The sequence below is a fragment of the Catharus ustulatus genome, chromosome 6 (genome assembly GCF_009819885.2).
Source record: "Catharus ustulatus isolate bCatUst1 chromosome 6, bCatUst1.pri.v2, whole genome shotgun sequence".
NCBI classification, from domain to species: Eukaryota; Metazoa; Chordata; class Aves; order Passeriformes; family Turdidae; genus Catharus; species Catharus ustulatus.
The window spans coordinates 7,347,947-7,364,440 of record NC_046226.1 but is presented as its reverse complement, the minus strand read 5'-3'; the positions used below and the strand labels follow the sequence as shown (position 1 = coordinate 7,364,440).

General features: G+C 40.5%; 1 protein-coding gene across 1 annotated transcript in view; it reads right to left on the bottom strand.

Annotated features, from left to right (window-relative positions):
* SYNE2 (spectrin repeat containing nuclear envelope protein 2) overlaps positions 1–16,494 on the bottom strand; it is a 171,882-nt gene that overhangs the window by 36,719 nt on the left and 118,669 nt on the right. The window contains exons 86-98 of the mRNA XM_033062212.1: positions 16,253–16,408; positions 14,757–14,906; positions 12,306–12,482; positions 11,008–11,141; positions 10,356–10,560; positions 8,268–8,447; positions 6,741–6,866; positions 6,120–6,274; positions 5,631–5,778; positions 4,851–4,945; positions 3,379–3,613; positions 1,804–1,998; positions 960–1,085 (exon numbers count right to left, since the gene is read on the bottom strand). Of these exons, the coding sequence (XP_032918103.1) occupies positions 960–1,085; positions 1,804–1,998; positions 3,379–3,613; positions 4,851–4,945; positions 5,631–5,778; positions 6,120–6,274; positions 6,741–6,866; positions 8,268–8,447; positions 10,356–10,560; positions 11,008–11,141; positions 12,306–12,482; positions 14,757–14,906; positions 16,253–16,408 (2,082 nt within the window). The remainder of the gene's footprint in view (positions 1–959; positions 1,086–1,803; positions 1,999–3,378; positions 3,614–4,850; positions 4,946–5,630; positions 5,779–6,119; positions 6,275–6,740; positions 6,867–8,267; positions 8,448–10,355; positions 10,561–11,007; positions 11,142–12,305; positions 12,483–14,756; positions 14,907–16,252; positions 16,409–16,494) is intronic.

Sequence of the window (16,494 nt, the reverse complement as noted above, 5' to 3'; positions counted from 1 at the left end):
ATGCATTTACATCTCCTAACAAGGGGCAAATCCAGAGCAATTAAAGAGCTAACTATGGAATTTCATGGCATTTTGCTAGCCTCATGTAAGGTCAGGGCTGAAAGAACAATAGTTTTATTCCATGTAGAAGTGAAAAGCAGGAAGAGCATGCCATGCCATTTTAGTCCTTGTACACCTACTAGCAGCACTTGCACTGCACTGTCTGACCCTGATGCCTCTGCAGCTGAATTTCTCTTGCTGGGATAAGAGGCAGAAGCTGTGTGCTTCCCTCTCAAAGATAATTCAGGGCTACAGCAAGGCTGCTGCCGTGGGAAAGGCAGCCAGCACTCACAAAGAAGATTTCAGACAGCTGATAATGAGTTCAAAGCCTTGGCTCATTAATAAGCTTATTTGTTCCCACTACATAGATCAACAATTCACTTCATAAAAGGATGATGAAAGACTGACCACTCCAGACAAAATGTCTCCTATCCCTTGGAAATGCTTTTCTTGCCATTTAATTTTCATGGTGCACTATGGGCTGCAAGGAATTTTGCCACTCCCTTACTCTTAATTTTCCTTCTCTTTAATTATTCCCAGATCCTGCAGGTATATATGGTGCTTTGCAGAATTACAAGGTCTCTTGCCTGAGGAGCTCCATGTGCAAAATGGATTGGGAAACAGAAAGGGAGACTCAGTCATGGGGATAGCAGCCAAATGAGCTGAGAGAAGGGAACTTTGTCCCTTCTGTTTGAGAAACTACTTATTTTATAAATGCAGATTGTAAAGGGAGCAGAAGCAGGAAAAAAAAAATCACACTATTACTACTCAATCTTCTTGGTCAGGTGCACTTTGGAGATGGGTGTAAAGGAGAGAAATTCAGGGCCACAGAAGAGCAGGTACGAGGGAAAACTGACTTTACAGGGATGAGGTGTTGTGCAAAGACTACATAGATTTAAATATAATACTGCTGTTCATACCTTAATAGGTTCCTTGGCTTTGTGGAGCTCTTCATGTTCAACAGGGAGTGGATCTTTTACTTTCTCCTTTAGCTCCTGCAGTCTGCTTTCCAGTTCTTTGGTTTGCTTTTCAAAGCGGTCACAAGTCTGCTCAGGGAGACCCAAGGATGTATAACAGGTGAATATACTTTATCATGACATACAAACTACATGGATATGTTACAAAATAGCATATTCAACCCATTGAAATAACCTATCATGTGCTCTGGCTTCTTGAATTTTCTTTTTTGATACATAGTGCAACCCATAAGGATTTGGTGGTGGATTTACAGAATTCCAAGCCTCCCCTATTTAAGGCTTGCCTTAGATATAATTTCTGCTCATTTTGCTTTGTTCAACCCAAGATGCAAATTTAAGCATGGTTTTTGGACTGTATCAGTGACAGCATTCAATTTTAAGACACACCTAATGTGCTACTTACCCATGAAAGCAAATTCATTGCTCTAAGGAAATAAACATGACCAGCCCTTCTATTTAGACATTCAACAACATGAGGAGGAACAAGTCAGGTTAATTTTAAGCTAAATTTTAGTTTCACAGGTCAAAGCAGGAATGAGTTCTGGGCCATGGGGAGCATGACAACAATCAGAGCAGGAACATCCATTGTCCCAACAAATGAATTCCAACTCCATTTCCTTTGGAGAATCAGGATACCACAGTTTTAACTTCCCTCAAGCCCTGATGACACATGACAGGCACTTCCCTCAGAGTGCCCCTGCAGCGAGCAGCAGCTCAGCCCTGGAGATGGTGGGACAGGGAACCTCTTGAGACTCAATGAGCAGAAGGTGTGGAGGGAATCATCTACCTGTAGGGTGCCACTGAACTGCATCTTCTTCTTCTCCAGCAGGGCCTGGGTTTGCCCCCAACGCTGCTGTAACTGGCTGAGCTCCTCCTGGAGAGCAGAGCTGGTCTCGGGATCACAGACAGTGCGCAGCTTCTCCCCGACATCGATGACCAAGGTGTACATGGCTTGCCACCTCTGAAGGATCACTGCCTTACTCTTAAAAAGGAAAAAAAAACCAACTTTTTAAACTGTTCTTATAAAGTTACAGAAGTGCTTTCCCGGTATTTCACTCGGGAAGATGACTCACAAGGTACAACTTTATTCATAGTCATGAAAGAGTAATCAATAGATCTCCTATCTGGTTCTTTAATTTCAGAAATACCATGTTTTCTCTGATATTTTGATTTATAAAACACTACAATAGCTTTCCCCAAACTGAATCTATAGGATGATAGGGCAGCAGTCAAAAAAAGATGGAAATTCAGTTGTATGAGTTACTCAGAACAAAAAATACAATCTAAGTTCTGCAACCACCTCTAACATCAACAGCTTAGGCTAATTTCTTCAGAGATAACAGCTCTGTTAATCATGATGTACTCCAAGTGAAGTAAGCCATCAATAGTAATTTGCCCACAACAAATTGATCTCTAACACAAGGAGATAGAGTTAGAATTTCTTTCTGTAAAAGAGCAGCAGCAGTAAAAGGGCAATTTGGAGTAGGAGGGAGAAGACTTTCTGGCTTTTCTCACTAAGAAAAAAAGCATGAGCACTAAGCTGTAAAATCTACTGAAAATCACCTTTACACAGCAGGTAGAAATAAAGATGAAATAAATAGGGCAAACACCAAATGGAATACTGGTAATGTGTTAATCCATCAACACTAGGTTTGTGGGCACACAATAAAAATCTTGGACTGTGCAAACAGCATTCAATAGTATGATTTAAAAAGGTTTCAGATTGCCTTATGCAACCATCAAAGTTCACTGCTTGTTTTCTACCTTCCTCTAAAACAAAGAGGTGCATAGTTAAATGGAAACCCAAAATATCCAGAACTAACAAAGGAAAATATTTTTTCCACTGCATGTAAAATGCAGAATTCACTGTTCTGAAAAACTGCTCACCAGGTTTGTGTATCTTGGAGTGAACACACTCCCTTGCAAGTGTTTTTTCCCTTTGTTTCTGGCATCTCCTGCCCATCCCTGAACACACAGGACCTATAAGGCATGTCTTGCCAATTAAGTACCTTCCTCCAGGCAAAATAAAAGACCTGAATTCAGCAGTCATGTCAGTAAGATGCACACACACCTAGAGGTTACCTGCTGACTAGCATGTCTGGCACTAGCATGAATTTCTATTTTCATCTACAAGATTTTTAAAGCATGCAAGGCTACTAAATGGCCATGCTGATGAAGAAGTTTCTGAGTACAATGAGCTTTTGCAATGTCACTGCTTTCTTATCTGTGCTGAGCTTTAAAGAAAAATAATTTCTTCCACAATTGTGTGATTTTAAAGCATTTTACCCTACTGGACTGAAGTTGTTTCAGTCTGAGGGAAGAAGCCCACATATTTTAGATTTATGAAAAATAAACACAGTACCTTGAAATCGTGAATTACATTCCTAAGCTGGTAAAGGCTGTAACAGTCCTGGCTCTTCACAGCTGCAAGGAAGCTGTTTGTGTCATCAAGGAATCTGTTGAGGCTCTGCAGGGAACTCCTGAAGAGCTGCCACTGGCTCACGAGTCCATCGATATCTTTCTTCCTCTGCTGAACCATCCGGATAACATTCTGCCACTGCTCTTTCAGCAATGTGAGCTTGGAAATGAACTCTGTCCTGAAAATTACAAGGGCTGAGTGTTAACTTATTTTGATCTCAAGGCTGCATATTACAGTAATTGTGATGGATCTCCATTTGCAAGGTTGTTTTCCAACTATGCAAGAAAGCTCTTTGCAGCCCTAAGTTCAGTCCTGTTGTCTGTATTCCAGCAATCCAAACAACCTTTTACATGATACAAAAAAGGATAAGGCAAGTCAATCTTGCAAATGTGGTATAGCAACATACATAGTTCAGCAATCAGACACAATATGCACTAAACACTTCTCTGAAGAACAAAAAGGTCAATCCAAGTGAGATAAGGTCGCTGATTACGCTGCAGAATTGATCTGCACAATGGAAAATTGTGTAGTTATTGAACCCATGCAAGCACTTATTTTGTCCTCTTCCTCAACATGGTCAGATGATCCAGCAGATCTGGTTAGTTGGTTAAGGTAGCCCCATCTATCAATTCTGCTTCTCTGCAGGAGGCCATCATCCCTGATTTGCTCAGATACAAACCCTGCCTTTGTACAGGTAGTTCCAACCAGAAAATCCAGCAACTCAGCCTTGTTTAGCTCTACTTTCCCTGGCAGTTTTAAGCCCACCTATTGATTTCATACTGGTGTGACAGAGGGGAGCACACACACTGTCCTGCCAAGTGTCTGGAAGCAGCAAGATCCATCAGGGAGGGAAATGTGTTCACCTCAAACACCTGAGGCAGCTGAACCTCTGCTCACAAACATTACTGGCTGTTTCTCACGCTACATGGATTAAGAGAAAGGAGTAAGATCATACTGATAAAAAACAGGTTTAGGTACCATATGTTTGAGGTTTCATGGCCAGTGACTCAATGTCCTGCCACGTGTGCCAGGAGCAATGTGGATAGTCCCCACCTCTGCACTCTGAGAAGCAGAGAGGTCCAGGAAGAGGGAGAGGATCCTTCATATGCAGCATCCTCATTATGCTCCGTGGGCAGGCAGCTTCTCAACCACAGGTACACAACAAAACTCCTGTTCAGAAGCAATTATTTTTGTTTTCAGCCTAGCCTGTTACTATCCCAAATGCAGTCTGGCCAGGGCACCTGTATTTGTTTCTCACTGCACCTCCTCATGCTTTTCTGAAATGTGACAGGAGTGAACCCAGCTAAGAAGTTGGGTTTATGTCCTCAAAAGAGCAAAGATTCAACACCCATTCCAAGGAAGACAGCATATCCACTAAATGACCAAGATCTTAAGGAGAAAACCAAATAAAGTACCTTTTCTCTGCTTCTCCGGATTCCAAGGAGAATAGAACTTTTTCTACGATAGAATTAAATGTCTGCTGGTTTATGGAAATCTCAGTCTGCAGCATCTGAAAATACCAAGAGAACAAGTTTTAACTATTCAGTGAACAACCTTTGCTGTGAAAGCTGCTTCTGCTCCTCTAGAGTGACAGCATTTATTTAATTGCAAATGCTGAAAACTCTTATTATTTTCAATTGCTAGTGTCAAATGCACCCTAAGAGTCCACAGTTTTTGCATACCAGGAGGAATTGGCAGGTATGTGATAGCAGACCCACCAAGAGCTGGATGATACAAATCTGAAACCTAAAATTTTTTTACTGTTTCTCTGTAACAAATAGCAACTGTTTGGGAAAAAGCCAGTGAAAACAGATTTCCACTAAAATTTAACAACTGGTCAAACCAGAAATATGCTGTGAAAATACAATTTTAAATTCATTTCTTCCAGAAACTATTAAGATTGCTGCCAGGTCTCCAGCAAACTATCCAGTTAGTTGCCACAGGCTCCAGTGTCCTGGGACAGGCAGACAAGTACACCTCAGGGCTGGAGAAATTCTGATCCTTGCAAAAAGGGATCTGTCCCTTTGGAAAAGGATTTTCATGTTTCAGAGTTTTTACCTTAATAGGCACTTCAAGAGTGAAATGCTCTGTAGAATCCTGCCCAGATCCAATTTCAAAAGGCACAGCATTTTCTAGTGATTTCCCCCTGCCTTCATCATTCAAGATGCTGCTTCCATTTTTAGAATTAGCTTTACCTCATATACTCTCTGTTGCTCTTGTAGTTCTTCAAATTGTCCTGGAATATCTGTTTTTAAGGCTTCTTTCATTTTTTCTAAGAATTTCATCCACTTTTCACATTTCTGAAAGAATTTCTTCTCATCATTTTGGGTCCCCTCCAGCATACTGTAAAACAAAACAAATAACCAGAAACTTCTGTTGGTGGATGCTTTTCTGGCTTTGTTTACAGGTGCTCTAATGTGGTGGTTAATAAAATTAACATAGTGGGGATTTCACTTGGCACTTAGCTTCCTTCTCCCCCAACAAGCATCCAGGTGTTTCTTCAAGAGACTTAGGATACAAATAGCCATTGAAAAATCAAGCAAACTGAAAGGGCAAAATTCCACCTGGCAAGCCCCTGAGAAAGCTGAGAACAGACTGCAATATGTCCCATGCTTTAACTTGGATTTCATTTTAATCACAGAAAAGGGAATTGTTACGTGATTTTTTTTGTTTGCATTTCAGACCTGCAACATTCCAGAGCAGCTGCTGTTTTCTGACTCCACTGCCGAGTCAGGCTCTGCATTTTCTTCAGGGTGAAGTCACTGAGTGGCAGTTTTATGCTTGCTTCATTCAAACTCTCTATGCTTGGAGAAAGTGCAGCAAGCTCCAGTGTCTGATTCTGGAAGTAAAGAAAAAAAAATTATTGAAAAAAAAGTACTGCCTTTCATGTCAAAGAAGTAAAACTTGAAAACATCCAACATTTCTGTGTTAACTTCAGAAAATACAGAGAAAAAAAAAACTTTTACATAGGGTTCATTTTTCCAGCAGTACTGAACTCAAAACTTGGTACCGGCACATTTACTTTACACCCTACATTGAGGAAAACAGGATACTTCCAGAGCAATGGAAATGGGGAAAATTATCCCTCATCAACCCCAAATCTGGTGATTTTCCTCCCTTCCATGCAGGCATTTGGCCTGAAATGCAGATCTAGAGTTTCTAAACTTTAATCATTGCTTTTATGTGCTTTGGCTGAATTATAGCTACTCTGATGGAAGTGCTGCAACTGTGACATTTAGGACACAGCATCTTGAAGAGGGCAAAAACTGAGTAGTATCTCTTTGTATTTGGAAATGCAAACATACCATGAGCAATTCTGAGTTGTCTCCTTCCTCTAGACAGAGGCTATCAAAGGTGTCTGTGCAATTCTTGACACGACCCTCCAGTGTTTCCAGGCAGTTGTTGAAATCCTCCAGTTGTAAAAGATTGAACTGGGGTGAATATTGAAAATTTACATTAGTGACTATTTATTATACTTACTAAGTATACACAAAGGAACAATAAGCAATATTATCAGGAAAATAGACAGTTAATAAACCTAAATTCTAATGTAGTTATAACTCTCTATTGATTTTTTCCATTCTTCAACTGGACAAGGGGAAAATTTAACCCAATGCAGAGAGCAAGAAACAGAATCTCTAAATACTGAGACAGCTGTAACTATGTGAAAGGAACAGGGATTTCTGTGATACCTTTTGTAGCTCTGTGCTATTTAACTCATTGTGAAATTGGAAAGTGAAAACTCAGCTTATCAGAGGGGGGAGACTTGTGAAAATGAGCTTCCTTTGAGGTACACACAAAGCCTGCTGCCATGTCCCTGCACAACCAAAGCTGTGCAGCTTACATGAGCTCTGTGGAGAAATCAGTAGGGCTGGAATTCAGCTTTCCTTTAGCAGAACATCACTGGGAAAGCTTTTACTTTCTTTCCAGAATTGAAGTCCACAACCCTGAGAGCACTTACACAACAACAGTTTTATAAAGGATAAATGGCAAAAACTGATGTGTGGAGAGAGAAATTGCTGTAGTAATACTACAGGGTCACACTAGAGACTATCCAGAAATGCATTTTTTCATGCAGCAAGAAGTTCACAGGGAATATGAGAAACCTGTTATCTTCACAAAGGTTTCTGGCTTCCAGCCATTAACTGTGCTGGTAGATGGACCATAAATAGAGCTGGCTTCAAACGTTTTGATGAATTTGGGTTTACTTTAGAACAGAACAATTAACTGAAACCAGACTTTTTCAACAGGAGCAGACTAATTCTACATCAGTAAATGTCCAGCAGGACATTTGCTTGGAAGCTTTCTCAGGAATACCTGTGCAGAGAAGTCAATCCTCCACTACTCTGAGCAGAGCTTCTGGATCCAGGTCTCCCCATCTGGCCTGAACAGGAATGTGAATCTGGTCCTCAGAATTACATTAAATGGCCACAGTTTTCTGTTTTGTTTTAGGTTCACTACCTGAACTCTTCCCAAGGAAAACTGAAGCCCATAGATTTTTTTCAAGGCAGAGCTGAGAAAGTTAACAACTTACTTCAATATTCAAAAAAATAAAAATGCATTTCCTAATCTTTAATTATCTGAGGGTTCTGGGGATAATACTGACAAAGGTTGTTAGAGCAACACAAGCAGGAAAGGGTGAAATCCTTCACCTGTCCCTCTGGCTTCATATATATTTCTTTATATAGTTCATCATCCTGCTGAGTTTTATTTAACTGAAATTTCAATTCAAGAACTATAGTGCTCTAATGAGGAATGTGGCTAAAACAGGACTCTAGTAAAGAAGTTACCCCACACTGACAGCTAATTTAATACTAAAAAAACCCCCAAACCTGTAGCTCATCCAACTTCCTCTGCAACATCTTTTCCAAATAGGTTGCTCTCTGGAATGGCTGCAGCTTCTCCATCAGAATGGCTTCAGCAGCTGTCCCAGCCTGCTGTTTTATCCTGTCAGCCTGCAAATAAATCTCTGTTCGGCATCCTGCGATGTTCTGAAGGCCGTGCTGTAAATTCTGATGAGAAAAGGAAAGGGAAAAAAAAGTCAGTACATGAATAAGATCATCATTCATGTGCCACTTTCATTTGGTATCTTTTGTTGCTGTAACTAAACTCTTTTTGTTGATCCCATCTGGGAGCCAAGCTCAGCTATGGTGAAAGCTTCAGTCTTTTACTTGGGGGATAATGGGAATTGCATCCATCGAGTGCAGAGCTGGGAAAGGCACAGGTCAAAGTTCAATGGAACACCAGTGACTTCAGGCAGCAGGATACTGCTGCTCCACAGGAAATCAGGGAGGGAAATTGGAATATCCCTTTCTCCAAGATGGGTGTGCACTAGAAGATGGAGGAACTGGCCCATGCTGCAAGTGAAGAATCCTCTTTAGTTACAACCACAGCAGGACTTTGGATCCCTCAGAGGACTATGGGTTTGGTTTTATTTGTTCCCCTTTACTAAGAAAGATGCTTTAAAATTATACTCTAAAGGCAGTACAAGAACAAAGAGAGTGATTTTAGACTCATTCAATGTACTTGATTTTTTTCCTTTTTTTGACAAGTGAAATTTACTTTTAGCCATGAAATCCCCTGAAATCTGCCACTATGTACTGTGTTTTCTGAGAATAATGAGCAAAATCTTCGATCAATAGCAAAGAACACACACATTTCCCTAAAAGGCAAAGTGCTCCTTGCTTCCTGACTCCTTTGTTTGATAGGATCATATTCTCTATATAGGAATTTATTTTTGTTTTTTGTGGTGACAAAAATCCATAAAACCATAATCTTTCCTAATCTATACAAAGGAAAAGATTAGAAGGATTAAAATACAAATCTTTTATGCACATGTATATTCAAATACTCAACTCATATGCCATTTCACTGATTCCTATTATTTTAGCTTACCACTTAAAAAACCCACAATAAATTCCATTTCTTCTACCCACACACACCAGGACAGGATGTACAGCTCTAATGGCCTTCAGGTGGCCATGCCTTGCTTAGTAGGTGCAACACTCTTCCCAAAAATTTCCAGAAAAGGCAATTCCTTTTCTGCTGACATATTGGTACATTTCTGTCACAGCCATTAGTAGATCAGAAAAGAATAAAAATAATTTGGTCTGATCAGAAAAGAGTAAAAATACTTTGGTCTAGGCTTTGCTGCTGTTAGTTTTTTTTCTGACAAAGACATACATGAGTTCTCTTCCGTGTAAAGTTTCTTATTTAAGGCTACATGCAAAATGGAATACTCTGGACTTCTTCCAATTCGTGACTAGAGATTCACAAAGCATAATGAATCACTGCTCTGTCCTGACATAAGGATTATTATATTGCTTTATTGCAGTCTGAAGAAATCATAAATGTCAGAACCTAATGACAGTTTTGCTGCCTGAGAGTCCAATGTACCACGTGGTTCCAGCATGAGATCTCATTTGCCTAAAGTCAAAAGCATTTAGAACAATCTAATGAGCTCAGGAACCTGTGAACTCATCACACCACACCAAAACACAGTACCAAATCCAATTGAAAACAATTTGAAGGCTGTGGAAGAGCTCAGGATTATCCAGTGTTTGGGAACCCTGCCCTTTTTTCCCTCCACTATTGTTCTAGTAGATATTATCCCTCCTCCCAAGCAATGCCCCTTAAGAAAAATAATTTTTCTTTCAGTGATTCCTTCCAACACAGGCCTGAGTTTTGCATAGAGCAGAAAGGGGCAGAGATGGAACATGACTCCTTCTGCTCTCTTCTCACCATACACTAGCTCTGGTTTGGTCTTTGGTCAAAGTGCTCAAGGGAAATACAAAGGTGTCTATTCAGGGAAGAAACCCACATATTTTATCTTTTCCACTGACTGGACTGTTGATATTTTTTTCCTTGTTTCTCAAAAATAAATCTTGGTTTGTACCAGGCAGCAAAACTTATTCACACACCTTCATCTCCTGTATCCTCTGCTCCAGGGTTTGTATTGTGTTCTCCTCAGGCACGTGAGCATCCAAGAGCTGAGCACATTGCTGGCTGTACTGCTGTAACTTGGCTGCTGTCTCAGTGCACAAAGCATCAAAGGGCTCCCAGAGCTGCAGAGCTGCCTGTGCTGCCTGCAGCTGATCTGTGATGTCTTCATTTACTGAGTTCCACCTGCCAAAATATCAAAAGATTAAGAGCATTTCCTGCTAGGTTCTCCTACAGAATATGTTTTGGATTCCTTTATGAGTTGCTTTGTATCCTGCCCATGTTCCTGAAAGCCATAGTTTGTGCTGTGGGAGCCATCAGACAAAAAGTACGTAGGTAAAATGTACAAGTTCCCCATCCCTGAAAGTGTTCAAGGATGGATGGGGCTTGAAGAAACCTGGTCTGGTTGAAGGTGTCACTTTTCATGGCAGGGGGATTGAAACTGGATGATCTTTAAAGTCCCTTCCAACCCAAACCATTCCATGATTCTGTGATTCTGCTCCTCACACAGATGCCCTTAGATAGATGAGATGCATTAGTATAGATTTGAAAATCTGACAGATGTTCAAGTCCTGCCTCAGTAACTTGGGTTTTTTAAATACTAATAACTGGGGTCTGATTTTGCAGGTTTACCTGGTGTGCGCCTCTGTGCACTTCTGGTCAATAATCTCTGCAAAGGAGGGGGAGCAGTTCTTCTTCAGGGTACTGGCAGCAGCCTGGAGCTTGGCCCAGCTTTCTTCACTGTTCTCTGATTCATCTTGAAGAGCCTGCAGAATGGATTATTGCAATTAATTGTGGGGGTTAAACGACCTAAGGGTAACTTCCCCCATAGACTGGTAGGATGGGCAGCAGTAATGCCAGACATTTGCATCACAGATTAAAATGTTTGCAGAAAATGTAACACCTGTTCCTAAAAATTAGGAAGTTAAGAGAAGTAAAATGGTCCAAGTTAAAAAAAATATAAAATCATCCAAGAGACCTATTTTAAACTGAGATAATTTATTGGCTGTTAAAGAAAAAGCTCATTTAGCAAACCCACGCCTCTGAATTGAAAAATGAATTTGCTAGAAATCAAAAATGCTTTTAAGCCACTGTTTCTACTGGCAGTAAAGTTGGCTTGACACCTCCTGTCCTCAGCTACAAGTTCCCCCTCCTGATAGAGGCAATTACAGCACATCTATGAACTGCTCCAAGTTAAAATAAACCTGGAGATTGAAGGAAGGAGGTGAGAAAGGTGCCCAGTCCCTTTTATTTATAACTTGAGCCCAGGTGAGGGTGGAAAGCACTTGTGCAGGGTTTACTGCCAGGAATCCCATAACCAGCATTCACAGCCTCAGTCTGTCCTGCACCACTTCTGATTCAGCTTAAAAAAACCCAAACCAGGCCTTATTTACAGGAAAACAGGCAGTGCTTGCACAGTCTTTCAACACTCATATATAGCCAGGAAAGGGGATTTCAGCCAGAGCTGTGAAATGCCCAGACCCAGGGCCAGCCTAACTGCCTACTCCAGATGTTCCACTTGGAGTCTCTAACAGCCAAGCAGAGCAGCAGGAGCATCCAGAGCATTTATGTCTGGCATTCTAAAACATTCAAAGACTGTGCAGGAGACTCCATCTCTCTGGAGGGTGACAGAATAGTTGGACTGGTGCTGGAGCAAGCAGAAATTCCAGGCTCAGCATCAATATAAGGTACAAGGGAGCATGAGGACTCCGTGGGCTTTCTTCTTGAACCTTGGTACCCAAATTGCACTCAAGTTGAACTTATGCAGTACATAAAATAAGAAGTCTAAGTGCCTCTGGAGATTAAAAAAAAATAATATTACACTAACTTCAGTGTCATTATAATAAAGAAAAAGTTGCTCAGAATAATTTTTTTCCAGTGGAGTTTGTTTGCCTAAAGGCACAGAAGGAAGTACAGAAATAAGACTTTACCTGGAGAGTTTTGACCTGTTTTTTCAAAGCTTCCAATGAAGCTTCTTCCCCAGAAGGTTTGCACTGATCTATGCAGTATAAATATCTTGTTGTCATCAAGCTGACTTCTGCATAAATATCATCATATGCTCTCCACTGCTCCAGTATTGATTCCATTGAGGCCTTTAGCTGTGCAACCTGCAGACAAACTATTTCTGTTAATATTTCTTGAGTAGTCCTGACATATAAATCACCCTTAAATGTTCAACTCATGACAATCCACAAGAACTTGCCAAGTTGGAGTGTTTTACTACTTGGTAAGAAATTGTGCAAGCTTCAAAAAAAGCAGTAAACCATATCTAGAGTGAAGTATAAGACTTTCTTGGGAATTAAAATATCACTGGGGTTCAAGGTAACACTATTCTGCCAGAACACCCCAGGAAGTTCTGAAATAATGAACTGCTTCTTCCTTCCTGACAAAATCAACCTGAAGTAGGAGGATGTTGAAAGCCTTAATCTTCTTAAGAAGCAGATAGTTTGATCCAGAGATCAAGCTTCCTTTCAAGGACAATTTGAACAGAAATTGGTTTGCATGGAAGAAGCCACTACTGCAATACCCTGAGAGCTGCCATCCCTCTTATGCCATTGTGCTCTAATAATTCAGGCCCACCTGGATCCCAGGCTAGCAATCTCAGGATCTTCATACAAAATTAAATTATTATCCCCTTTATTTTCTGTCCCTTTCATTATTACAGTTGTCTAATCTATAAGGGGCAAGCATGGTTTCCATTTGGGACAGGCTCCTAGACACTGCAAATACAAAATCACAGTTCTCCTTCAGCCATTTTTATCCTTCTGTTTCAGGGAAGGAGGTAAGGCATGTCCTGGGTTAGACAAAACATTCATCTAGTTCAATACCCATGCTCAGTCATGCTTGGAGAAAAGCATGAAAACCATGCAGACAAAAAAACATGTCTCCACAAGACCTGACAAAAGCCAGAAGTCAGATTTCAGTTCTGACTATGCAGCCACTCAATGGAAGATGAAAAAATGTCCATACCACAGCTCACCCTAAATAGACTGCACAGATTTTATCCTAGTATCCTAGTTTCAGGAACACACAGGCTGGTAGATTAATCATCCCTATTCTCTTTTGAATCATGGTACAGGTGGGAGGAATCTCTAATTGCTTTTTGTAGCCTGTAGCTAATTACTGCCCACACAAGGAAAATGGAAAGATGTCGTTCTCAGGAAATGTCTCTGGGCCACAGACTCACAGGCTTGAGCTCAACCTACAAACAATTTAATCAAGGTATTACATCTCCTTAGCCCTGTATTAGAAATCTCTGCCTGGCTCTGATGTGAGCAGTCACCCGTGGGAAGGAACCTGCACTTGCTGTTTCAGTGCACACACAGCTCAGCTCCAAGAACAGCCTGCAGTTTGCAAGTTCGGTAGTTTAGTCATAAAATTCCTAAAATTAACATGACCCATGGTGACTGTAATAAGAAAAAAAGCACCAGGCTGTCAACCCTGCTGATTTCTATCCCCAGCTATACATCAGAAGGAAGAACTTTCATCATGTACACAGACATAAATTTTCCTGCTTTCTTGCTAAGAAACAATCACATCCTTTCTGCTGAAACCTAAAGCAAGAAGTAGCAGATCAATACTGGATCGACATCTCCTGTTGAAAAGTTCAAGCAAAATGGTTCACAAAGTTCTGAGGAAAAAAAGCAAGAAATCTGTAATAAAAAGTATAAAGCAATCTTAACTAGAAACACAACCACTCCATCATGTATAATACTCTGTAGTACGTGGTTATTTATTATCACAAATTTAAATCTATAAATGTATTCATTATTATCTCTCCTGTACCTATCAATTACACCCACATTAAAAAAATATCAGCTCCAATTATAAAGATATTATGACTATAAATACAAACTGCTGGGGAGTCAGTTTGCATGGGAAACCAATCTGCCAGACGCTCCTTGAAGCAACTGGAAACTACACAGGATATGAGGATGGCAAAAGCCACCCTGGTATGTGGATGGAAGAGTAACTGGGAGGTGGAAAAGCTGCAGTGAGAACAGGGCCAGAACTGCACTACAGGGGAGAAAGAGCAGGGTTTGAAAGAGAAGGAGATCAAGTAAGAGATTTTAAGGTTTCTATTTCCAGCTTGACAGAAAAAGAGCAGTGCTCTCTTTATATTTTCTTAAACTGCAGATGGGGATCTGCTCCTCCTCCCTTTGTACTCAAACTGCTTCAAGATCAGATTTTTCTCTCTCATCTCACAAATACATTAATTTACTTTACAGTAAAGACTTAAAATTAAATTCTTAGGAAGGTAAAGAGTAAGGAATACTTTGCACCTTTTTTGTACCAGCTCCTGCCATCCCATGAAGAGGATTAATAACACTGGTGGTCAGAACATGCAGTGGAAAAAGCCTGAACACAAGCAAAGCTTTTACCTGGTTTACAATGCTGTCCTTCATTTCACACAGCTCAGCTATCCTGAGAGACTGAGCTTCTGGGGTTTGTTCTGCAGTACCATTAGAAGCCAAACTCTGTTTGAGCTCATCAAGAATTTTGGATTTAGCTGTGAGTTGATTTTCTAGCTCCTAAATAATAGGGGGAAAAAAGATAAATAAAGATCTTTTAATGAGACCAGAGAAAAAAACTTCTGTGTGAGGAGCTTAGATAAACATTCCTTCTTTAAAACTAATTTTGTGCAATTCTTCAGTCATGCTAAAGTAAGGCAGAGTCCCTGACATCCTAACTTCTAGAAAGTGATTTTCAGTTTGTCCCTTTACTCAGAGGGACTCCCATGGCAGAAATTCCAGTGAAATCAACTCCAGTGAAATCAAGTGAGAAGAATCTCCAATGCATGGAGATACCTGGGAGAATAACTCCCTCCCCAGCACAACCAGGAAGATTGAGAGTCTTGACATTCTGGGGAAGGCTCAGCAGGGAGTTCTTTACAATGTGAGGAAAACTAACCATACACACAATGGGCCACAACATTTTCCTACAATGCTACACTTAAAGCCATGACTTTTTTCACCTTTCACTGACCAGCCCCAAAACATTTTTAAATTTGGGTTTCATTTTTATTGACCAATTGAATTTTAATAAAACATTTTAGCCACCTGTATCCTAGCACTGTGTGTTGCTCTGAGCTGGTGAGTGTTTAATCCAAGCTACCCTTGAGCCTTTCTTCCATTCTGACCCCTCCACACATTTCAGAGATGCAAGTAACTCAGTGTGTAACAGAGCACTCCAAACAATACAAGCAGCCTACTACAGGAGAGAGATGTAACCATGGCAATGAAAGAACAAATATTCCATGTTAAAAAACAAAGAGGGAACACTGCACTGAATGAAAACAGCAGACTATCAGAGTAACAGGAACCAATTATTAGCTGGCTGCCACCTGGATTAATTTTGAGGGATCTGGTGCCTAGAAAAACATATCAAATGACACCCAGATCCTTGAGGCTGCTGCAGAGACTACACTACAATCTAGGGCAGAAGTAGAGAGGGTTGCTATTTCTCCAAATGGAACTGAGTAGTTTCCATGACACTTCCATCACAGAGCTCTTCAAACTAATGGAATTGATAACTTCTGCCATGGCTGTGCTGAACTGAGAACTACTTCTATTGGAAATATCTCAGAACACAATATTGCTGCACAATACTCCAAATATCATGAAGCAACAGCAGATAGCAGATGCATCTTCAATTGGTGGAAAAAAACCACAGAATAGTCACTCACATTAAAAGTGGCTCTGGCTCTTTATCAACTGAATGCAACATGCTTTAATGAAAACGATATTGGAGAATTCTTCTGGGAAATGGCAACTTCCTTTACATTTCTTTCTGTTAAAATCTGTAAAATTCCTTAGTGTGGATTCAGCAGTGTGCTAAATAAGACTTTTACAGTAACATCACTCATGTCATGCCTTACCTTGCAATCATCTAAGGTGTTCTGTGCAGAGATCAGACTTGCTGGGGTCCGTAAGGATCTCAGTCGATCACTCTGAGCTTCCAGCCAGTTGTGCAGAGTCTGGGCTTTGTTCTCATTCTCAGTAATATCCTCCAAAATGTGTTCCAGGTCTTGGATCTGAAAGTTACATAACTGTTTTAACTTACTTGAACCTACAGGTGGGCAGACACAAGGCTTTGCCTTTCATGACAAAATTTGAGATT